General features: G+C 45.3%; 1 protein-coding gene across 1 annotated transcript; it reads left to right on the forward strand.

Annotated features, from left to right (window-relative positions):
* Nucleotides 1-4203: 4203 nt before the first annotated feature.
* LOC146354236 (uncharacterized) lies at nt 4204-25072 on the forward strand. Its single transcript, XM_084838458.1, has 6 exons — nt 4204-4602; nt 5502-5615; nt 8161-8286; nt 13067-13212; nt 21171-21280; nt 24811-25072. The coding sequence occupies exons 1-6, from the start codon at nt 4404-4406 to the stop codon at nt 24995-24997; spliced, it is 882 nt and encodes a 293-aa protein (XP_084694584.1). The 5' UTR covers nt 4204-4403; the 3' UTR covers nt 24998-25072.
* Nucleotides 25073-25302: the final 230 nt, after the last annotated feature.

The following is a 25302-nucleotide window of genomic DNA, read 5'->3' on the forward strand; positions in this document are numbered from 1 at the left end:
TGTGGCCTTCCAGATGCTCCAGCCCCTTGATCATTTTAGTTGCCCTTTTTTCAATTCTACAATATCCTTTTTAGGTGTGTTGACCAAACCTGTACACAATATTCTACGTGTGCTCACACCATAGATTTGTATAATGGCAGTATGGTATTGGCAGTTTTATTCTCAATTCCTTTCCTAATTATGCCTAACATGCATGCAGTTTGCCTTTTTTACAGCAGCTGCACACTAGCTGTAATCTAGCTGTCCACCACAACCTCAAGATCTGTTTCTTGGTCAGTCGCTGCTAGCTCAGCTCCCAACAGCCTATACTTGAAGGTGGGTTTTTTGCCTCAACGTGCATCACTTTACACTTGCTTACAGTGATCCGCATTTGCCATTTGGATGCCCGTTCTCCCAGTTTGGAGAGATCCTTTTGGAGCTTACAACAGTGTCGCTCATTTAAATATAGGGGCTTCACTTTTCTGAAAATACTCTATGGCGTACCCACCTTGAGGCAATTACATCTTCAGCTGCCTGCTTACTGGGGCCCATAAAAAGCTTTATCTTACTGAGGACCACCGCTTACACACCGATTGTAGGAGAGGAGCTGATGATGGCTGTTGGTGGCCATTTTCTTCTGATTCTGTTACAAAAATAAGAAAATATGAAAAACATTGAAAAATGGCACAAAATCACCATATCGCTAGGGATGTACGAAAGGGACTTACCTTGTCCCGCAGCTTTTTTCCTGGTGGGGGGGAGGCGCTTCGCTTCTCCCCCCGAAGTTCATGCGAGCGGGGAGTGTCTTCCCGACTCGCCCGGCTGAAATTCAGGCCGGGGGGGAGGCTTCCTGCCTTGCCCCCGGCCGAAATTCAGGCCGGGGAGAAGCGCCCCGTCTTCCCGGCCGCGAACTTCAACAGAAAAGTAAAAAAAAAAAAAACAACGCCCCGTGATAGGCTACGTGACGATTAACGTAGCCTATCACGGCTAGATCTGCAAAGTCAGCCGTGATAGGCTACGTTAATCGTCACGTAGCCTATCACGGGTGACTTTTTAAAAAAAAAAAGCGCGTACGCAAATGGCGGCCCCCATAGGGAGCCGCCATTCGCGTTCCTTATTTGGTCGCTGTAGTCTACGTAAAGATTTACGTAGACTACGGCGAAAATAAGGGCAACACAAATAGCGTTGCCCTTATTTTCGCCGTAGTCTACGTAATCTTTACGTAGACTACAGCGACCAAATAAGGAACGGGAATGGCGGCTCCCTATGGGGGCCGCCATTAGCCGTACTCGCTTTTTTTTTTTTTAAAGTCACCCGTGATAGGCTACGTGACGATTTACGTAGCCTATCACGGCTGACTTTGCAAATCTAGCCATGATAGGCTACGTTAATCGTCACGTAGCCTATCACGGGGGCGTGTGTTTTTTTTTTACTTTTCTTGGAATGGCGGCAGTGGCAGCCGGTCGAAAGACCGGCTGCCGCCCCCGCCCCTGTCGAAGCCCTGCCGAACCGCCGCTGCGACCCGCCACCGGGAGCGACATTCGGGAAAGGTAAGTCCCATCCCGGGGAGGGGTGCGGGGGGTGGGGGGGCGGAGAATTTCTCCCCGAAACTACTTTGGGGGTCCGAATACGTTGGCACTCGGCCCCCCGAAGTTTCGGCGAGAAATTCTCTGACACCCCTACATATCGCTAAAATGCGCATTTGTGCAAAACTGATGTATATCGCTAAAATCTGCGTTATCCCCATATATCACATATGCACATGTATGGAAAATTGCTATATCGCTATAGCTGTATTAGAACAGGTAAAGCTCAGCCACCCTGGTCATACATTTGCAAGAGCATAATCATGATGAGAAAAGCCTGAGATTTTGGTGTATAGAATATATACGACCTCACGAGAAAGAACTATACAATGAAGAAAAGGGGAGGTTTATTGGATCCATAAACTTAACATATTGGGGCTAGAGGCCTCAGTGATTACATTGATTGGATGGCAGATATATAAGAAGATCCATGCTGGATCAGGCCAAGGGTCCATCCAGTGTAGCATTCTGCTCACACAGTGGCCAACCAGCTGTCAACCAGGAACCCACAAGTAGGACACGAGTGCAAGAGCACTCTCATGCGCATGTCCCCCAGCAACTGGTGTACATAAGCTTACTGTCTCTGGTACTGGAAGTAGCACATAGCCATCAGGACTAGTAGCCATTGATAGCCTTCTCCTCCAGGTATTTATCTAATCCCCTTTTAAAGCCATCCAAATTGGTGGCCATCACTACATCTTGTGGTAGCAAACTCCATAGTTTAACTATGTGGAGAAGTACTTCCTTTTCTCTGTCCTGATCTTACTGCAATTAGGAGTATTTGGCCATGATTCAAAAGCATGGACTGTTGAATACTTTTGTCTAAGCTCATATTGCTGGAGTCATAAACCAGCTGCCCGATTCCAAATTGCAGCAGTGTCAGCTTGCCCATCACTAGTTACTATCATATCAAACTGGCTCAAGGGCCAACGTGATCCTTTCAATGTACAGACCCATCTTTCTGCAGCACAGAGCCCATTAGCGCGGGAGCGAGCCTCATCTCTGAAGGAATGACATGTTAACAGGTCCAGGGGCAGAGGAAGTCTCATATCTTACCATTAATCTTAAATAATGCATCCTGTAGCTTAAAAGTCTCTGCCCAGATCTTTTTTCTGTCATTTTGCATGTCATGCAGATCTTTGTACGCTAGGAATAAAAATGGAGGGAGAAAAGTTAAATGGGAGGAGAACTTGGTCTGATGCAATTAGTATACAATGCAGTACCTGTAGGAGAAGGAGGAGAAGCCACCATCCAAGGAACATGAGAACATAAGATGAGCCCTGCTGGATCAGACCAAGGGTCCATCCAGTCCAGCATTCTGTTCACACAGTGGCCAACTAGCTGTCGACCAGAAACCTACAAGCAGGGTGTGAGCGCAACAGCACCCTCCCATCCATGTTCCCCAGCAAGTCGTGTGCACAGGCCCACCACCTCTGGCACCAGAGGTAGTATACAACCATCAGTACTAGGAGCCATTGACAGCCTTCTCCTCCAGGAATTTGTCCAACCCCCTGTTAAAGCCATCCAAACTGGTGGCCATCACTACATCCTGTGGTAGCGAATTCCATAGTTTAACTATGTGCTGTGTGAAGAAGCACTGCCTTTTATCCGTCCTAAATCTCCCACCACTCAGCTTCATAGGATGACCCCGGGTTCTAGTATTTCGGGAGAGGGAGACAAATGTCTCCCTATCCACATTCTCCACACCATGCATAATTTTGCACACCTCTATCATGTGTCCCCTTAGCCTCCTTTTTTCCAAGCTAAACAATCCCCAGGCTAAACAATGGTGACCTCTTGGACTTGGTGCTACCTTTCCTAACCTGTGGTATACATTTTAGCTGAGCTTCTATTATTGTGAGTCGAGGCTGCAGTATTTCCATCACATGACAGGAATCAGGATTGCAGGATAATATAGTACCATATTAAGTGCTGTGTGGAACTACCTTTAAACTTCCAGCTATTGCGGAAATAGCCATAGTATGTCAGACATCAGTCAGAAATCAAAAGACCCTCTCTGTCATAGTGACAGAATATGCACCCAGAAATCTGTCTTCTGATTGAAGACCCTTATAGTCTGTTTATAGGAGAACTGGCTGCAAAATTGACGCAAGAGTATAACATGACAAGTCTGAGCTTGTCTTAGCTGATTCTCCTTCAGTGTCTGGGTGAAATAATGGTCAACAAGATTCAACTTTGCCCCTTAAAAATGGAGGCAAGCAAAACTCATAGATCATTGAAATTGGGGCCTTGCAACAACAAGTTCCAGCTACCCCAGGTTTTTTCTCCAGTTTGTGGTGGGTGGGGGTGGACTGGACACACCTGTGCCTGATCCCAGCCACATTAAAACCTTAGATTTTTAAAACTGCTTTTTGTTGTGAATCAGGAAATGATTCCGCTAGATATGAAGAAACTGTCAAGATAACTATCTGGATAATATGACTTATCTAGACAATGAGCTAAGACAAGCACATTCTACAATTTTGTTTCTTCCTCCTTCCTCCTTGTGTTAAATGTTTCCGTGCATTTAACCTGCAGGTTTAAAAAAAAATGCAAACAGCATCAGCTGAGGGGCTGATAACTACTGGGATCACAGCAGACATGGAGGGGATATTTAATCCTTTCTTCTTCCTGATGCAGACCTGAGGAAGCTCCCTTCTCCAAAGGTGGAATTATATTGGGAGGAGATCCCCCATTGGCATAATTGCATTGGGAGCTCTGCTTTCCAGTGGCTTTTAAGCTAGTGAACAAGTTCCCACCCTCGCAATAGCAAGGCATTCGGAGTAGTCCACATGTTTTGACTGTTCTGTAGCTTGTTAGATAGAAAGGAAGCTGATAATGATAGAGGGAAAGCACAGGCATCCGGTAGCTGGGTCACATCGGTCCCGAGAACTACACTTGATGCAGCCTCACTCCGCCATGGATGAAGACTACCAGAACGATGACTACCAGAACGAAGACTACCAGAACGACAGTGTTTCAGAGAAGCTGTCCCACACGAGGGAAGCGTGCTCAGGGTCAGAACACACAAAAACAGGTAATGGGGCTGGTGGTGGGGAAGGAGGATGAGAAGAAATACCCAAAGGGCTGCACGAGTTTTGCTACTAAGTTTCATGCTCACATAACAGAAGAGAAACATACTTCCCTGGAAGGCTTCTCATTCCAAAGTGAGAGCGTTTCTACACGAGGCATTTATAGTGCACTTATAATTTCTTACTCATGGTTGTTTACGGGTTGTTTAAATGATGACGTGACCATGCAGTTTTACTTCTGTTTTTTAAGAGCACTTCCCTGGGTTTTTTAAAGTGTGGAAAATGGAATATTATTTCAGAAAGCAAAAGAAAATGTATTTTCCTACTTATGTAATTACCTTGTTCCACTATTGTGCAGCACCACCTAGACGTTATGTAATGGAAAAGCAGGAAAGGAAAAGCTCTTTGTGTAGAGTTCAGTTCATAATTCTGTGACAAAACCAAAAGTAGATGCAGCGGACTAACAGCTGCATGGAGAAAAGCTCTGAAGTCCAGCACCCCACCCATTACAGTAACACAGCCAGAGTCCTCCAAGTGTGGCAACCACACATGTCTTGCCGAAGTGTGTGTCCATTATTGGGTGGCTGTTTGGTAAGATTTCAAGAAACAGTAGACGTTATAGTCACAGGGTGGTCAAAGTAAGATGGCAGCTCCTTTCTTGCAAATGCTGGTTATCAGCACAAGCCCTGTTAATGTGTCTGTCTGCTAACGTATATATTCCACTCTGTGTTGGGTTCTTTGAGGGATATCTTCCATCTTCATCTGGGCTGTCACTTTCTGTGAGAGTCAGAGAGCTGGGTGTGCACACTCCCAGAAGTGTGGCAAGACCACTCAGTCTTGAAGGCCACAAGCAGGAGGGGTCCCAGGCAAGCCAATTCCTTAGAAATGGCTCTTCTGTCTCTAGAATCAGTGACATCGGACCAGAGTTACGAGGATGTGGAACAGGTATATGAGTACATCACGATGCCTGACGTGCGGATGAGGAGGCTGCCGGAAAAGGGAGCAGAAACAGAGCCAGGTGAAAAGTTCAATCATGCACCTCCACTATTTATTTGTTGGTTGGTTGGTTTATTTATAACATTTGTATCCCCTCCATGTCATTAAGATCCCAGGATGGCGTACAGATAAAATCAATTTAACAGTATAAAACCATAAATAATTTAAACAGCTAAAAACATATTAAACCACTGAACAAGGTAATACCAATTACAAATCTAAAACAATAAAACAGTGTGCAACTTTAGTGAATTCATTTAGCCCTCAATGGCTTTGGTAAAAAGCCATGTTTTAACTTTAAGAAATGACATTTTTAACAAAGGCATTTTTAACAAGTTTCAACAAAAGACATTAGAGACCTTTTTAAAATCTCTAACTATGCCAGACTAAGGCATAATTTAGACAGAAAATCCTATGCATGTTTAGACAGAAAAAAGCCCTACAATTCCCATGCTGGCAGGGGCAAGCTGGGAGCTGAAGGACGTTTTCTGTCTAAACATGCATGGGATTGCACCCTAAGATATTTTGCTGCTTGAGGAGAGCGCAACAAGCATTCCCCTCCCCTGCTAGGCAGAGCCAGGCCTTTAAAAGCCTTTCCTGTCCATCTGGATGCCAGTTTCAAGCCTTCATTTATCCCCTTCCACTTCATAGCACCATCTGAAGTGGGTCATTTCAGCCTACCCCATGGCTTTCTTCACACTGAGCTTTTATCCTGCGATTGAGATGGCTCCTTCATGGAAGTCTGTGGGCTCTTTACATGACGCCGTGACTTTCCAGGGCGTCTCCTGCACTAAATGCCCTTTGTTCCGTTTCTAAATAGATCACAGAGAATTTACCCCATTGTGTTCTGCCTGAGTTCCCTCCATGAAAAGAGGAAAAGCGGCAAGAAGAGGAGCGAGATCAATGAAAGATAGTGGAAGACTCAGATATGGGAAGAAGGAGGGAGAAAGGGGAGGAGGGAAAGGAATTGGGTGAAACAGGGTGTTGTCGTGATCCTGCATTTAAAACGGAAGCAGAATGCCCTGTTTTAAATGCACGATTTTAGGCCAGTGCCCCATGACAGACTTGGTTCTGGCCTCTAATGCAGTTGGGAAAAGATGTGAACATTATCTGTATTGTTGTTCTTATCATCACCTCTATTTCAAAAGTTCTGAGGTGAATGTGGCTCCTTGTTTAGCCAAAACAGCACCATTCACACAGAAGAGGGAAGTATCAGCAGGCATGGGGCGAGGTGGGGCGGAGGCCAACGTTTGCGAAAGTACAAGCAACCTTTGGGGTGGGGTGGAGAGAACCCCAAACAATCCAATGAGAACTTGGCATCCTTTCTCAGAACAGGTTGGCTACTTACACATCTTCCAAAATGAGCAAATCTGTCACCCAAAAAGAGAATACAGATTTGCATAAAACGTGTGTGTGCTAATTTATATGTATAGGTGCACATTTAGACATTTATTATAGTTTAGGATGCAATCCTATCCATGTTTAGACAGAAAAAAGTCCTATACCCCCCCAGCATTCCCCAGCATGGCTGGCTGGGGCATGCTGGGAGTTGTAGGACTTTTTTCAGTCTAAACATGCATAGGATCGTGCAATTTGCACAGTAATTTAATTTAAAATACAGTACATCTCACCATTTTGGGGAAAAGTGTGATCATGCGACCTGCTCAGTCTTCTGTCTCAGTCCTAAGCCATTTGATGGGCAATTTCAAGGCTGCTGCTGCTCTCCCTTCTGCTGGTTCTTTCTTTTTGAATTAGAGAACAACCCTTCTATTTTACACCTGTCTGCAATGCAGGACACCTGGCCACTGCTGTTTCTGTCTCTCAGCATGTAAAGATAAGGCACATTTTGATGTTACCTTGCTAACCAAAGCAGTCTGACAGAGGACTTCTTTTAAACAGCCCATGGGGTGTTTCTCATCGGGTCCCTTTGTGTTTCCTGCTAATATTATGTTCTTGCCATAAAATTAGGAGATAGACTACATAAAACAGGGAGTGATGCAGTGTATAAAGGTTTCAGTTTTTGGCTACTGGCAGCTTTATTTACCTCTTTTACCAGAAACTACTTTCCCCCTAAAACTGTGAGGACTAGAAACTTCATATTTTCTCCCGAGGTTCTAGAAACCTCAGGATGTCAGATTCTGTCCCTTAAATATTCCTATGAAAAGTTGACAGCGCAGAATTTACAAATGTGTCCTTTCAACAAATGATTCCAGTTGTATTGTTAGCATTTGCCACCTGCAAAATTCTGAGTAGCATGCTTAGCGGAGAATAAAATTGGCTTTAGTTTGTTCTCAAACTGCCGCCCATATCAGTACCACTCATTATGGTTGTGTCGTTATGGAGAATCCAGGACATCAACATTTCTCTCTGCGTTTTTCCGAGATATGCTATCTCCCCCCCCTCGCCCCCAACCAATCCACTAGCCATCCTTTGGATGAAAAATCCCTCCCTTTCTCATACAGATAGATGAGCTCTTTCTGTTCCTTTTAAAAAAAAAATCTCAATAGCCTGCTGCTGAAATTCTCAGGTCCTCCTGTAACTTCCAGACTTACTGTTCTTGTCTGCAGCACCGTTTGCACTCAAGGATGACAAGTGGAGCGCCCTTGGCAGAAAGCCCTTCATCGTCTTCTCAGTTCTGCTGCTCTTTTCATTCATGATGGTGACGGCCGCTCTCGTGCTGGCGTGCCTGAGATGTAAGTGCTGATCTGATGCTTAAGGCGTGACAATACATGCATGCACCCTTCACAACTGATGCAGTGTCTGTTTATTTTGTACTCAGGATTCTGGACATAAGTATAGATAGACAATTTGTATTCTGGCACAGAAATCTGGGTACAATACAGACATGAATTGTATCTGTTTAATAGTAAGCTGCCGTAAGGACTTTTCTACTGGAGGCTTTTAACCCTCACATTTGCCAAGGCTTCTGCTTCCATATTCTTCGCAGGATTAAAATTGGTTTCTTTACATGTGTTTTTATTTTTCCCTGGGGTTTTTCTTTCACTGCCTTTCTATATGTTCCATTACACAACCACCAAGTGGTGCTGAGAATTGAGTATTCACAGAATTTGAGCAAATACATGGGGATGTCATGGTGCTATTCACAAAAATAGCAGACTTGCCTCATTAGAGAAAAAACCCACAGACATGGTTGCAAAGCACGGGAGAGACCCTGGAGGATGACAATATCATCATGTAAAGCTCCAGCAAACTACCATGAGTGAGGAATCACAAGCACACAATAAAAGCCTCATGTAGAAAGGCTCTAAAACAGAATGCTTTGGGAATGCTTTGTTCTTCCTGCCTTTGTTCTCTATGGAAAGCAATAGGGAGGTAGTGGGGACTTGGGGCTAGGCACGATGGGACCTGAATCCTTGGTCTTCATCCCTTTTTCCCAGTGTCACATCATGTTCTGAAGATCAGCATGTCCTGGAGTATCTCATTTTTGTATAGAAACACAAACTATGCCTGTAACTCGCAGGATGTCCCTTCACATCACACAGTGTGCTTAGTGAGACCAGATGCAGGAAGTAAATGAATTTAGCTATTAAAATATCTTTCTTGATTTTTCTTTGATCCACTGTGGAAAGAGGCTGGACCCTTGCAAAATGGAGAGGAGGGTCCTAAATTCCCCTTTTGGATCTCTGCAGATCTCTGTTGTTACACATTTTCCTTGAAATGAACTTGGATTATGATAAACGAAGGGCCTTCTCAGTGATTGTTGTTGTTGTTCAGTCGTTCAGTCGTGTCCGACTCTTCTTGACCCCATGGACCATAGCACGCCAGGCCTTCCTGTCCTGCGCTCTCTCCCGGAGTGTGCTCAAGTTCATATTCATTGCATCGGTGATGCTATCTAGCCATCTCATCGTCTGCCATCCCCTTCTCCTTTTGCCTTCAGTCTTTCCCAGCATCAGGGTCTTTTCCAGAGAGTTTTCTCTTCGCATCAGGTGGCCAAAATATTTGAGCTTCAGTTTCAGTATCTGTCCTTCCAATGAGCACTCAGGGTTGATTTCCTTTAGGATTGACTGATTTGACCTCCTTGCAGTCCAGGGGACTCGTAAGAGTCTTCTCCAGCACCACAGTTCGAAAGCATCAATTCTTCGGCGCTCAGCCTTCCTTATAGCCCAGCTCTCACAGCCATACATTACTACTGGGAAAACCATAGCTTTGATTAGATGGACCTTTGTCAGCAAGGTGATGTCTCTGCTTCTTACTATGCTGTCTAGGTTGGCCATAGCTTTCCTCCCAAGGAGCAAGTGTCTTTTAATTCCATGGCTACAGTCACCGTCTGCGGTGATCTTGGAGCCCAAGAAAGTAAAATCTGTCACTGCTTCCATTTCTTCCCCTTCTATATGCCAGGAAGTGATGGGGCCAGATGCCATGATCTTCATTTTTTTAATGTTGAGTTTCAAACCAGCTTTTGCACTCTCCTCTTTCACCCTCAACAAGAGGCTCTTGAGATCCTCTTCGCTTTCTGCCATTAGGGTGGTATCGTCTGCATATCGGAGGTTGTTGATAATTCTCCCAGCAATCTTAATTCCGACCTCTGATTCATCCAACCCGGCATTTCTCATGATGTACTCTGCATATAAGTTAAATAAGCAGGGTGACAATATGCAGCCTTGTCATACTCCTTTCCCAATTTTGAACCACTCGGTTGTTCCATGTCTGATTCTTACTGTTGCTTCTTGACCCTCGTACAGGTTTCTCAGGAGACAGGTAAGGTGGTCTGGTACTCCCATCACTTTAAGGATTTGCCACAGTTTGTTGTGATCCACACAATCAAAGGCTTTAGCGTAGTCAATGAAGCAGAAATAGACGTTTTTCTGGAATTCTCTTGCTTTCTCCATGATGCAGCGAATGTTGGCGATTTGATCTCTAGTTCCTCTGCCTCTCCGAAACCCGGCTTGTACGTCCGGTAGTTCTCGGTTCACATGCTGCTGAAGCCTAGCTTGTAGGATTTTGAGCATCACCTTGCTGGCATGTGAAATGAGCGCAATTGTGCGGTAGTTTGAACACTCTTTGGCGTTGCCCTTCTTTGGAATTGGAATGTAAACTGACCTTTTCCAGTCTTGCGGCCATTGTTGAGTGTTCCAAATTTGTTGGCATATTGAACGCAGCACTTTAACATCATCATCTTTTAGGATTTGAAATAGCTCAGCTGGAATACTGTCATCTCCACTAGCTTTGTTGTTAGTAATGCTTCCTAAGGCCCACTTGACTTCACTCTCTAGGATGTCTGGCTCAAGTTCAATGACCACACTATCATGGCTATCAGGGACATTCAGATCTTTCCTGTATAGTTCTTCTGTGTATTCTTGCCACCACTTCTTAATTTCATCTGCATCTGTTAGGTCCCTGCCGTTTTTGTCCTTTATCATGTCCGTCTTTGCACAAAACGTTCCCTTGAGATCTCCGATTTTCTTGAAAAGATCTCTAGTCTTTCCCATTCTGTTGTTTTCCTCGATTTCTTTGCATTGTTCATTTAAGAAGGCCTTCTTGTCTCTCCTTGCTATTCTCTGGAACTCTGCATTCAGTTGGATATATCTTCAACTTTCTCCCTTGCTTTTCGCTTCCCTTCTTTCCTCAGCTACTTGTAAAGCCTCATCAGACAGCTACTTGGCTTTCTGGCATTTCTTTTTCTTTGGGATGGATTTCGTTGCTGCCTCCTGAACGGTGTTACGGACCTCCATCCATAGTTCCTCAGGCACTCTGTCTATCAGGTCTAATCCCTGAAATCTATTCCTCACCTCCACTGTATATTCATCAGGGATATGATTTAGGTCATACCTGAATGGTTTAGTGGTTTTCCCTACGTTCTTCAATTTAAGCCGAAATTTTGCAACAAGAAGCTCATGATCTGAGCCACAGTCAGCTCCAGATCTTGTTTTGACTGACTGTATAGAGCTTCTCCATCTTTGGCTGCAAAGGACATAATCAATCTGATTTCGATATTGACCATCTGGTGATGTCCATGTGTAGAATCGTCTCTTGTGATGTTGGAAAAGAGTGTTTGCTATGATCAGCGTGTTCTCTTGGCAAAACTCTATTAGCTTTTGTCTTGCTTCATTTTGTACACCAAGGCCATGCCTGCCTGTTATCCCAGTGATTTCTTGACTTCCTACTTTAGCATTCCAATCCCCTATGATGAAGAGGACATCTTTTTTTGGTGTTAGTTCTAGAAGGTGTTGTAGGTCTTCATAGAACCGATCAACCTCAGCTTCTTCGGCATCAGTGGTTGGGGCATAGACTTGAATTACTGTGATGTTGAATAGTTTGCCTTGGATTCGTACTGAGATCATTCTATCATTTTTAAGATTGTACCCCAGTACAGCTTTTCCCACCCTTTTGTTGACTATGAGTGCTACTCCATTTCTTCTAAGGGATTCTTGCCCACAATAGTAGATATGATGGTCACCTGAATTAAATTCGCCCATGCCTGTCCATTTTAGTTCTCTGATTCCCAAGATGTCGATGTTCAATCTTGCCATCTCATGTTTGACCACCTCCAGCTTACCTTGATTCACTGATCTTACATTCCAGGTTCCTAAACAATTTTGTTCTTTACAGCATCGGATTTTCTTTTCACCACCAGACACATCCACAGCTGAGTGTCCTTTCAGCTTTGGCCCAGCCACTTCACTCTTTTTGGCGCTACTTGGAAATACCCTCTGCTCTTCCCCAGTAGTATATTGGACACCTTCCGACCTGAGGGGCTCATCTTCCGGCGTCATCTCTTTTAGCATTGTGATACGTTCCATGGGGTTTTCTTGGCAAGAATACTGGAGTGGGTTGCCATTTCCTTCTCCAGTGGACCACATTTTGTCAGAACTCTCTGCCATGACCTGTCCGTCTTGGGTGGCCCTGCACGGCATAGCTTATGGCTTCACTGAGTTACGCAAGCCCCTTCACCACAACAAGGCAGTGATCCATGAAGGGGTTCTCAGTGATGGCCCCCCTGATTATGGAACATTCTCCCCAGTGAGGCCCGCCTGGTGCCAACATTGTCATGTTTTGGTGCCAGGTTAAGACTTTCCTCTTCTGCCAGGCATTGGGTAGCATATAATAAGGTTTGTAATGCGCTCTACGATTTACTCTTGACGTGTTTTTAAAACTGTTTATTATTGTATGTTGGTTTTATATTGTGTATGTTTAGGTGTTTAATCTTAAAAATTGTCCAGAGAGCTTTGGTGATTAAGTGGTATAGAAATGTAATAGATGAAATGAATGGAATAAAGGCCTTCGATGGTGATCCGGTAGTGGTCCACATACCTGGCTAGCAACAGGGAAGCTCCCACATGAAGATACTGCACATTGCAATGTGATTAAGTCAAAAGGGTCATGTGCATTCATGTGCTAAGTATAATTCAATGGTAGTATCTGGCGCTAGCCACAAAAGCAGCATGGGAACAGTGGAACATTTAGAATGCGCTCACTCTGGGCAGCGTTACTTCAATTCTCCGTGTATTGCAGGCTTTTTAGAGTGCCCATTTGGGTGGCTGGAGTTCAAGAAGAAGTGCTACTACTTCACCCCAAAAGAAATGAAGTGGGGCGAGGCCAGAAGTACCTGCCAAGACCAGGGCGCAGATCTCATGGTGATTGACCATGAAGAAGAACAGGTGAGTCTCTCATGTAAGGAGCAGAAATGCCAAGATGGTGGCATAGGACACCCTCTCCTTGCTGGGTAGCTCCACTCACAAACGAACTCCCTTGGCTCTGAGTGTTCAGAATGGATGGCATAGACCTACCTTCCTATAGATGCCTTGTCATGACCCGATCCCAAGGTGAGACTTGAGGCAACAGGAAGGCCTTTGACCAGGAACCATTCTGCATATGAGGCAGACTGAGGTGGCAAGCTAAGATGACCCAATTCTGGACTGTGCCATTTCTGACTGTTGGTTAGTCTTATTTCTGGTTGCTGGTTAGTATCTGATTGCTCTCACTTAACAAAGAGGAGAACCCCTCCCTTCCTGCATCTAGTGAACTAGTACATGGGAAAGAGGGCTATATTAAAGCTCTCTCTGATGTACTAGTTTTCTACATGCAGGGGCACAATTGTGTGCAGGAGCATCAAAAATTGTAGGACTCAGTGAAAATAGCCCTCCCACTTTCACGGCCCCTTCTGCTGTCTGAAGTGGTACAGTCCAAAATTCTACTACTGTGCACAAAGTCGCAGCTGGTATCCTTGGATGGCTTGAAGTCTCTGTTCTAGAGTTTCAGTCTGTTGCTGTGTGCACATTTCTCTCCCGCCCCCTCTGTCCTCTCCTATCTCTTGTCTGTGGCTCATCTCATTCCCTGTGCAGTGTGCACATACTCCATAAAAACGTACTCCAACTGAGGCAGGGCGTCCAGGAGGGAATGCTCTTCTTCACTCCTTGGTTTCACTTTGGTTAAGCCCTTAGATGTAGCCCTGCCCTCAGGCAGCAGACAACAAGGGGGTGTCTCTATGAGCGATTTACTTTGAGCTGGCTGCATTTGGAAGTCGTTAGGGATACATGACACCGTGGCCATCCAGCAGCCACCTCGGAGCTTATCAGGGAAAAACCAGATTTCCCGAGATGGCTTAAAGTCCGATTCTTTTCCTGAAGTCAGGTTCTCCTTGGTATAGTTGCTGTGTCCCCCAACCCCTGCATTGACATCAGGTATGCTAGCCCTGCCCAGGGGTGTGTCCTTCACCGTGACACCCATCAAGGGGTGTTTCCTGTCCCCTGTGATTCCCAGCACAAACCAGTTAGTGTCTGCTCAGAAGTAACTCCCATTGCACTCAGTGAGGCTTGCGCACATCAGAATTTACAGAGACCCCCCTGAATTGAAATACAGATTTTAAAGCACTGATTCCCTGAAGCCTGTAAAGAGCTTTACCAAACCTGCGATTCTCCGTGGCTTGGTTTATTGCCTTCGGAAGAAACTAATTCACACCTCCATTACAGTGATCCTGCAGCATCGGGTTACAATGTGGGCTGGTTTCCCTGTCCTTGTGTTTACTGCTGTCTTTCCCAGAACAAACCCATTAGTGTCTCCTCAGAAGTTACTCCCATTGTGCCAAATGAGGCTTGCCCTCTGAATCTCCACATCAGAATTTATGGAGATCTGCCTGAATTGAATACAGAGTTTAAAGCACTGATCCCTTGAAGCCTGTAAAGCACTTTACTGAACCTGTGATTCTCCGTGGCTTGATTTATTGCCTTAGGAAGTAACTACTTCACACCTTCATTATAGAGATCCTGCAGTTAGAAAGGGGACTGGCTTCCCATCCCTGTGTCCCCACCACCTCCATTTCCCAACACAAGCTTATGCGTGTCTGCTTGGAAGTAACTCCCATTGTGCTCAATGAGCCTTGCTCCTGAAATGCAGGTGCATCTGGACTTTCAAGGAAAAGGAGACGGGGTGGGGGGAGGGCGGGGGAGAGGGGGAAGCCTCTCCTATTGGTTGAGCAGCCCCTGCCAGTCAGATGTCATTCACTCCAACCCTCCAACCCCCCCCCCCCGGAAGTATGTTCTGTGATTTTTACTGGTACGGAGAACCTGTTCATGAAGCCTTTCATGGACCAAAGCGCAGCAAAACTGATTCCTTTTAAAAAATCCAGTACTCCTCCATTCGCTTCTCCTTCTGTTGTCATGGAGACATGGTCCAAGTCTTTGTCCTTCTCTTCATGATAGCCCTTCAGGTATTTGAAGAGTGCTGTTGTGCCTGTCTTTCCTGTTCCTGGCTAGAATCATAGAATCATAGAATAGTAGGGTTGGAAGGGGCCTACAAGGCCATCGAGTCCAACCCCCTGCTCAATGCAGGAATCCAGGTCAGAGCATCCCTGACAGATGGCTGTCCAGCCACGTCTTGAACGCCTCCAGTGTGGGAGAGCCCACCACCTCCCTGGGTAATTGGTTCCATTGTCGGATTGCTCTAACAGTCAGGAAGCTTTTCCAGATGTTCAGCTGGAATCTGACTTCCTGTAACTTGAGCCCATTATTCTGTGTCCTGCACTCTGGGATGATTGAGAAGAGATCCTGGCCTTCCTCTCTGTGACAACCTTTCAAGGACTTGAAGAACGCTATCCTATCTCAGCTCAGTCTTCTCTTCTCAAGGCTAAACATGCCCAGTTCTTTCCGTCTGTCTTCATAGGGCTTTGTTTCCAGTCCCCTGATCATCTTTGTTGCCCTCCTCTGAACCCTCTCTAGTTTGTCTGTATCCTTCTTAAAATGTGGTGCCCAGAACTGGACACGGTACTTCAGATGAGGACTAACCAGTGCTGAGTAGAGGGGAACTAGTACTTCCCGGGATTTGGCAGCTATGCTTCTATTAATGCAGCCCAAAATAGCATTTGCCCTTTTTGCAGCCACATGTTGGCTCATATTCAGCCTGTGATCGACAACAATTCCAAGATCCTTCTCGCTTGTAGTGTTGTTGAGCCAGGTATCCCCCATCTTGTAACTGTGCATTTGGTTTCTTTTTCCTAGGGGCAGACCTTGGCATTTATCCCTATTAAATGTCATTCCGTTGTTTTCTGCCCAGCACTCCAGCCTATCAAGATCACTTTGAATTTTGTTTCTGTCTTCCAAAGTATTAGCTATCCCTCCCAATTTTGTGTCATCTGCAAATTTGATCAGCATTCCCTGCACCTCCTCCTCCAAGTCATTAATAAAAATGTTGAAGAGCACTGGGCCCATGACTGAGCCCTGCGGTACCCTGCTCGTTACCTCTCCCCAGTTTGAGAAGGTCCCATTGATAAGCACTCTTTGAGTCCGATTCTGTAGCCAACTGTAGATCCACTGGATCGTTGTTTCATCTAGCCCACTTTGAGCTAGTTTGCTCATCAGGATATCGTGGGGCACTTTGGTGAAAGCTTTGCTGAAGTTGAGGTATATTATGTCTATAGCATTCCCACGGTCCACAAGGGAGGTTACTTGATCAAAAGATGAGATCAGATTCGTCTGGCAGGATTTGTTCTTGTTAAATCCATGTTGGCTTTGAGTAATCACTGCATTGTTTTCAAGGTGCTTCCAGATGGATTGCTTTATCATCTGCTCCAGAATTTTCCCAGGGATTGATGTCAGATTGACCAGGTTTCTCCTTTTTACCCTTTTTGAAGATAGGGACCACATTAGCCCTCCTCCAGTCATCTGGCACTTCTCCCATCCTCCATGATTTCTCAAAGAGAATAGACAGTGGTTCTGAGAGTTCTTCTGCCAGTATCTTCATTACTCTAGGATGCAGTTCATCTGGCCCTGGAGATTTGAACTCATTCAAAGTAATTAGGTGTTCCTTGACCATATGCCTATCGATCTCAAGCTGCAATCCTGCTCCTTCAGCCTGTACTTTGCCTTTGCCAGGGGGGTCATAGACCCTCTTTTTGGAGAAGACTGAGCCAAAGTAGGAATTGAGCACCTCTGCCTTTTCTTTGTCATCTGTTATCATTTTGCCATCTTTATTTATTAGCTGAACCACCATTTCTTTCCTCTCTCTTTTACTATGCATGTAGCTGAAGAAAGCCATTTTGTTTCTTTCCTCGCTAACCTCAGCTCGTTCTCAGCTTTAGCCTTCCTGACGCCATCCCTGCAATTCTGTGCTACCTGCCTGTACTCTTCCTTTGTTGCTGGGCCTTCTTTCCACTTCCTATATGTGCGCTTTTTTGTTTTCAGGTCATCTCTGAGCTTTGTGTGAAGCCACATTGTCTGTTGTCTTCCACCTTTTCTTCTTGTTGGAATTGTTTGTAATTGTGCCTTGAGAATTTCCTTTTTAAAAAACTCCCACCCATCTTGGACTCCTTTTCTTGTTAGAGTCGCTTGCCATGGGACCTTACTGATCATTGTTCTGAGTTTATTAAAATCAGCTTTCCTAAAATCCAGGGTACACGTTTTGCTACGCTTAGCTTTTTCTTCCCTTAGAACCAAGAACTCAAGTATAACATGGTCAGTTTCCCCCAGAGTTCCTGTAACTGCTGCTTTATCCACTAAGTCATCCCTTTTGGTTAGGATCAAGTCAAGGATAGCCAATCCTCTAGTTCCTTCCTCTACTTTCTGTAGGAGGAAGTTATCCACCACACAAGTCAGGAATTTCCTGGAAGGGCCATGTTTTGCAGAATTTGTGTCCCAACAAATATCAGGGAAATTGAAGTCCCCCATTACTACTACATCATGCTTCCTTGAAACATTGGCTATTGGCTTTTCAAAAGTTTCATCCTCGTCTTTTCCTTGATTGGGTGGCTGGTAGTAGACTCCGACCACCAGGTTCCTTTTATTCTTTGCTCCATTTATTTTGATCCAGATGCTCTCGATGGGGCTATCAAGCTCATCCTCCTGTATTTCTGTGCAGAGATATTTATTTTTCACATACAGTGCAACAACACCTCCCTTTCTGTTCCTCCTGTTCTTTTTGAGCAAGTTATATCCTTCAATTGCTGTATTCCAGTCATGAGAGTCATCCCACCAAGTCTCAGTTATACCTATCAAGTCATAATTTCCCTCCTGTATTAAGAGTTCAAGTTTGTTCTGTTTGTTTCCCATACTCTGGGCATTAGTATATAGACATCGAAGACCATGTGCTTCATAGTCTGGCTTTCTTCCTACATGTTTCTGAAGACTATTATTGGGCGCTATCAGAGTTATTCTCTCCATTGCAGTGCATGAGCCTTCGTCCATTGTTACCCCCAACTTTTACATCTCCCTTCCCCGAAGGATTCAGTTTAAAGCCCTCCTGATGAAGTTCTTCATGCTGTGGCCAAACACATTCTTCCCAGCCTTTGTGAGGTGCAACCTATACCTTGCCAACAGCCCATCTTCCAGGAAGTATAGCCCGTGGTCCCAGAATCCAAATCTCTCGCGCCGGCACCACCTTCGTAGCCAGTCATTCACCAAGAGTATTTTTCTTTCCCTTTCTATCCCTCTTCTAACTACTGGAAGGATGGATGAGAAAACTATCTGGGCCCCAAAGTTCTTGAGTTTCCTTCCAAAGCTTCAAAGTCTGACGTGATTTCTTCATAGCTCCGCTTGGCGGTATCATTTGTTCCCACATGGATGAGAAGAAAGGGATACCTGTCAGTGGGCTTTATGAGTGCAGGCAACCTTTCAGTCATGTCTCTAATCCGTCCTCCTGGGAGACAACACACCTGGCGAGTCCACGGGTCTTCGTGACATTCTTGGGTCTCGATCCCACGCAGCAAGGAGTCTCCTACTACTACTACTCTTCTTGTTGTTGTAGGCCTGGGTTTCATCGCCTCTGCTTGACTGACCTTCAAGCTCTTGCTCACTCTCATGCAGGTTCCCCTGTAATTCTACCTCTGCAGGCTGTCCTCCAGTCTCATCCTCAAGTACCTGGAATTGGTTCCACAGCTCCACTGCTTCCACTGGTGCAGAATGGTGTGTAGTTCTTCTTCTCCTAACTGTCACCCTTTTCCAAGGAGTGTCCCCTACTGCATTTTCCTCACCTCAGCATTTCCCACTTCTGCCTCAGCTTGCTGTTGCTCTTCAAGCTTCTGGTCTTCACTTTGCTGCTGTAGTTCCACTGTTCTGTCCAAGAACTCTTCGTGTTCTCTTATTCCTCGGAGGGTTGACAGTCGCCGCTCCAGGCCTCTTACTTTTTCTTCCATCAGCGTGATCAACTTGCACTTCTTGCAGGTGTAGGCCGTGTTGTTCTCAGGCAAGAAAACAAACATTGCACAAACCTTGCAGGTCACCACCACTGGAGAGTCTTGTCCTTCCATAGCCTCCTTTCCCTTTTTGTGTCTAGCTTTCTGGTTGTTCTAGATTAGCCTGTGCCTGCTCCTCTATTCACTAGAGGTTAAAAGCAGAGTCCCACTGGTGTGGAAGTGTGTGTTACAAGAAAAATAATTTTTAAAAAAATGTTAGGGGCCTCCCCCTTGACCTCCCCTGGCCAACTCCTGTTTGCTCCCCCTGTCCACTCACTCTGGTCGCTCACTAAACTTCCCCAGTTCCTTCAACCTGCCTTCATAGGAGGCATAACCCCATACCCCCATTTTCATTGCCCTCTTTTGGATGAGGTCTGACTAGTGTGGGCTAAAGTGCAGTATTGCTTCTTATGACTTGGAAACTATGATTCTATTAATGCAGCCTTTTTTGCAGCCATTGTGCTACTGACTCATGTTCCCCTTGTGGTTCACTGCAATCCAGAGATCCTTTTCACATGTGTTATGCCAAGCCATGTAGCCTCCATCCCATACCCAGGCAATTGCTTTCTTTTTCTTTTGCGTAAGAGCCTTTCTACATGAGGCTTTTATTGTGTGCTTGTGATTGCTCAATCAAGGTAGTTTACAGAACATCATCAACCTCCAAGGCCTCTCCCGTGCTTTACAACCATTATCATGGGGTTTTTTAGATCAAGGAAAGTCTGGTATATCCTGAATGGTGCTATGAAACACTCCATGTATTTGCACAGTTCTGCTATACCATAGTGCTATCTAGTGGCTGTGTAATGAATAGAATATATATATTCTATATATAGTGGCTGTATATAGAATGGCAGAGAAAGAAACCACCCAGGAAAACGCACATGTACAAGAGCTGATCTTAATCCCACAAAGAATCCAGAAGCAGAAGCCCAGTGAAGGTGCAGGAGAAAAGCCTCATGTAGAAATGCCCTCTATGCAGAAACCTTTGCAATTGTCTCTGCTGAATATTATTTGGGTAGTTTCAGCCCAGTTTTCCATTTTATCACGTTAACTTGGGAATAAGCACTATTTTGTTGTAGAAAGGGATAATGCATTTTAAGATAAAAAAAGAATACAATAAGTACCTGTAACCATGTATGTACCTGGCCAGCTGCTCCAAATATAAAATGTTTTAAGGAAAAAAAGAGTATTGCACCCAGGACAGAGCCCTGAGGCACTCCACTTAAAACCTCCTTCCAGTTTAATCTGGAGCAACTGATGAGCACTAGTTGAGTTTCCAACCAGCTGTGATTCCATCAAACTGTATTAACATCATCTAGCCTGCATTGAATGAAATTGCTAACCAAAATATTATGGAGAGCTTTCCCAAATGCTCTGCTGAGACCAAGGGCTCCTTCACATGGAGCTTTTATCCCGTTATTGAGATTGCTCACTCACAGAAGTTTGCAGGTACTTTTCATGATGTGGTTAACCTCCAGGGCACATCCAGAGGTATTTCTTCGTTATTTCGCTCCAAAAAGATCCGGAACCAATGAACCATTTTTAAAAGTCGGAATGTAATGTGATTGAAACAGCCACTACATGGCGCTGTTTCATTGAGTTCTATGGAATCTTGAAAATTAAAAGCTTCCCCTCTCAGCAATCAGGTGGTTGCTGTCTGGGAACCTGTGATAAACACAGAAAGGCTCCAGAACAGGAGGACTGCGGGAGTTTTCTTTTGTGTAAACGCAGCTCAAGAGAGTTTTGGCTATTGGGCGGTATACAAATGTAATAAAAAAATAATGATAGTGTTCTCTTCCTACTTTCAGAGTCTTTGCTAACAACTTGGTACAAGGTTTCTTCACACCTCTCCTGACATCTGTCGGATGCAGATTTCTGGCACCTGTTTCAGGGTCTGTGTTTGGGAGCTGGGCAGCAGATAAAGAGCAAATCCATCCTGTTTTCATTTTGCCCTAGGAGTTCCTGATTTATAAAATGAAATATGACGCTGATATCTGGATTGGCTTGAATTACACAGAGGCTGACGGAACGTGGAAGTGGGTGGATGGCACAACTGGATCCTACAAGTCAGTTGCATTCTTCAAGGCGTCATCTATTACCTAATGCATTGAGATGGGGGCTCAGAAGGGTTTAAGCATCTCAGGAGTAACATTTGGAAAGGGCATTTCCCATAACATCAATAGGAAACAAAGAACGTTATTCACTGGAAAAAGTGACACACTTATGGATGGTATTCTTGCTTGAGGAGGCAAATAAAAAGCAAAGATAGCCGTTTTGGTCCATGATGGAAAAGCCTCCCAAATCCACAGTAGCACAGTAGTAGCACAATAGCTTTTTTAGGACCAGTCAAAATGTCACAAATCAGTGGGCAAGATTTTGATTTGTCCAGAGCTCTTCGCCAGGCTAGACGATACAGAAAACAGGGGTGGGAGAATTGCAGAAAAGTACAGCAAATGGGGCAGATGTTGTGGCCGTGAGGTTTGCATTTTAGACCCATCTCAAGATGGAGGCTGAAGGAATTAGTCAATGTTATGTGCTGCAGGCTGGTGCTGGCTCCAGGTTTTGGAGGGCCCTTGGGCAAGGCACCCCCACCCTCTGTGAGTCTCCCTTCTCACCACCATTGTCACCAGCTGCTCTCGCTCTTCACCCTCCTCCTCATCCTTGCTACCGCTTGCTTGCTTGACAGGCAGAGAGCCAGGGAGCAAGCGGGCCAGGGCATCTGCTGCTCCTCTTTCTCACCATCGCTGCAGTCTGTTCCAGGGCAAACAGCAGGGCGCAATGGGGAAGAGGAGGAGCAACGACGGAGCACTGTTGGGTTGTGGGCCCTCAGCAGGTGCCCGACCATGCCTGCTCAATGTGTGGTACCGTGAAACGGGCGAATTACATGTTGGGTGTAATTAGGTAAGGCACTGAAAATAAAACTGCCAATATTATATTGGCATTATACACTTTTATTGTGCAATCACACTTGGAATACTGTGCGCCGTTCTAGTCACCGCACCTCAAAAAGGATATTGTAGAGCTGGAAAAAGTGCAGAAGAGGGCATCTGAAATGATCAAGGGGTCGGAGCAACTCCCCTATGATGGAAGGTTACAACGTCCGAGACGTTTTAGCTTAGAAAGAGGGTAAGTAAGGGAACACATGATAGAGGTGTACAAAATTATGCATGGATAGGCAGAAAGTGGAGAGGGAGACATTTTCTTCCCCCTCTCATAGTTCTAGAACCCACTGGGGTCATCCCATGAAGCTGATTGGAGGGAGATTCAGGACTGATAAAAGGAAGAGCTTCTTCACACTTAAGTGCATACTTAAACTATGGAAATGGCCAGTAGTCCGCAGCCACCACTTGCTTTTGGCTCCCCTACCCCACCCCCAGCCACCCCCTTTGTCCCTGCACCCAGCCTTCTGCACAAAGGGAGCTCTCCTGCCAGCCGGGAGCCGTTTTATATCCAGAGCAGTGCTTAGAGCCTTGCTGCTCTCCTTGACAAGTCGGCTCCGTGTTCTTCTCCTGTCTCTCCCATTTCAGAGGAGCGAAAGGACCCTGGAAAGAGGGTCATGATTGTTCTTTACATCAAAGGCAGAATCTGAGCAGGTGGGGGATGGGTTCCACAATTTGGCTTTGCCAGGTGCAAACTAGGGAGTGATAGCAGAGGATGGCTGATGAACACGAGACTGAGTCTGGAGAAGAAATACTCTTAAAACTGGAAGCTTACTTAAACAGCGTAACTTAAACCAATCATGGCTTCTACTATTGACACAGAAAGAAAACTGGGGGAGCTTCTCCTACGTCCATCATGCAGGGAAGGCAGGAAATGAAATGGCTTCCCTCTAGGCAAAGAAAGGAACATGCCAATATAAAAAGGCGGCAGGGCTGGGCTGGGGAGACCAATTACCCATTTGTTACTAGGCGAGGCCTACTACCTCCTCCCTAGCCACTGGTGGAGTGGTTCGTTCTATTAACCCATGACCCCAGAGTTATCCCCAAAGGCTTAGAATGCAAGGTCAAGTTAGCCCTTTCATGCACATGCATCTCCTCCCCAAAGCTCCTCTCCTCTCAAGTTATACTTCCACTGTCGTTCTTCTAACAGGGAGAACCACAACAGCAGCAAGAAACTCTTGGCGCTTGTATAAAAAGAAGGCTGTGATTTCTGCCAAGGGAAATCTAAGTTCCGTGCTTATTTTAATATCTAGCAGTTCCTAGCTATAATCACAGTCACATTTACAAATGGCCCCAAAGGAGAAAACTGCCAACATAATGAAGTGATTGAATGGATCTCCAAAGCTACATTCACAAAACCAAGGGGCCATCACATGATGTATTTGGTAGTGGTTATTCAGGAAAATATGTCTCAGTTTTGTAAAAACAGAGAAGGCCATGCAAACACGAAGGCTGAAGAAACATAGAGGTGTGTAGTCCTTAAAGTGGAGTGCAGACTACGGGTGTCTCTACATGAAGCAAACCCCCCCACATCCTTTCCGGGTCTTTTTGCTTTCACTTTCTTTGTGGGATTAGGATGGGCTTCTTTACACAGCAGACATGTGGTTTGCATGGAGGAAGCCCCTGTCCTGCATGTGTGCAAAGGAGCGGGGGTGGGGGGGGGTAGTGTTGCTTTTGCCGTTTAACTTGTGCTGTACTGTTGCCTCGCAGCCCTAGGCAGACTTACTTGCGAGTAAGCCCCACTGAACTTTATGGGGTGCTCTGAATCAACAGAGGACATTGATTCTGAGCTTGGTGGGGGATCAGATCTGTCTCCCTTCGTTGCATTTTACTCTTGAGAGACACATGGTTTGAATGGAAGAAAGTCCTTCCTCAGCAAGTTTATTGTGCTAAGCTGGCATTGCACACTGCCAATATGGCATCATTAGCTTATTACTAGTTTATCTCTGATCTTTTTGAAAGCGCGTTAATGGGAAAATATGTGTGAGGCGTCCTGGAGGCTGATGATGTCATGTAAAGGACCCGCAAAGTTCTGCGAGTGACCAGTCACAAGCATGCAATAAATAGCTCATGTAAATACACCCTATTTCATCTCACTTTGCTTTACTTCTGCAATTACCAAGGTCATGTTAATATCTTCAGCCTCAACAGCAACTACTTGTGGTGACTTTATTCCATAGGAATAAGAGCATTTCCCCCTCCAACTGAACAAACATATGTAGCTGCTTAACAGAGTAGCACGGCAGCAAGCCAGGCTAAGGAAGGAAAAATATGGCGATTGCCACTGTCATAGCAAATATCCACCTTTTCATGTTCTGTACACAGAGCTTTAATATTCACTGCAAGTAAGATTATGTTTGGCCAGCCACTTGCTGTGTGAAAGCAGCACCATGCGCTTTGTAAATCAGAGGTTCATTGGGTCACTCACACCACAACCCTATGCATGTTTATGCCGAAGTTTGTCCCACAGTGATCAATGGGGTTTACTGCCCAGAAAGTGTTCATGGGATTGCAGCTACACAGTTTTCCCAGCTGCTCAGAATCTGCAGCAAAGTTGATGCCACCAGCAGAGTCTTCCGCCAACTCCAAGGCCTGACCCATGTGCCCCTTCCACTGTTACAGTGCAACCCCAATAAAATGTTGCTTATCCTTTTCAGGAACTGGGGCATGTCAAGAGCCATTCCGCTACAGGACAATTATAGGAACCCCATCCACTGTGTTACTGCAAGGAAAGATATGAAATACAAATGGAGGAATGTTGTATGCAAAAAGCGTTATCCATCCATTTGTGAAAAGGCCAGGCGTGTGTCCTGTGTCCTGCAGTCCCCATTTTTGCTCCATTAAAATTATTTCCCTGTGTATGTAGAAACAGCATCAACTGAATTTGGCTATTTGTATATTAAATTTGAATTTGTGGTCTGTATTTTGTATCTCTTTTGTCAGTTGCTGATGCTTTGGGGCCATCCCCTGCCAGTGAGAGAGGTGTGTTTTGAGAGGGGCTGGGGAAACATAGCCAATTATTAAAATCCATGTTAATAATAGAAGGCAGGGGGAGGAATGGCAGTGGGAAGCGGCTGTGTTGCTGCAGGAGAAGAGACACCAACCATGTGCTGGTTGTTTCCCCCCCTCAAACTGCCCCTTAACTCACA

The sequence above is a fragment of the Heloderma suspectum genome, chromosome 2 (assembly GCF_057233095.1).
Source record: "Heloderma suspectum isolate Gila_16-S chromosome 2, 16-S_ref, whole genome shotgun sequence".
In the NCBI taxonomy this organism is placed as follows: domain Eukaryota; kingdom Metazoa; phylum Chordata; class Lepidosauria; order Squamata; family Helodermatidae; genus Heloderma; species Heloderma suspectum.

What these genes read in the sequence shown, in the direction of transcription:
- LOC146354236 (XM_084838458.1), top strand. Translation starts at nt 4,404, where the DNA reads ATGATAGAGGGAAAGCACAGGCATCCGGTAGCTGGGTCACATCGGTCC. An exon ending in TTGACCATGAAGAAGAACAG is followed by an intron (nt 13,213 to 21,170) that starts GTGAGTCTCTCA and finishes ATTTTGCCCTAG; the next exon opens with GAGTTCCTGATTTATAAAAT. An exon ending in GGCACAACTGGATCCTACAA is followed by an intron (nt 21,281 to 24,810) that starts GTCAGTTGCATT and finishes TATCCTTTTCAG; the next exon opens with GAACTGGGGCATGTCAAGAG.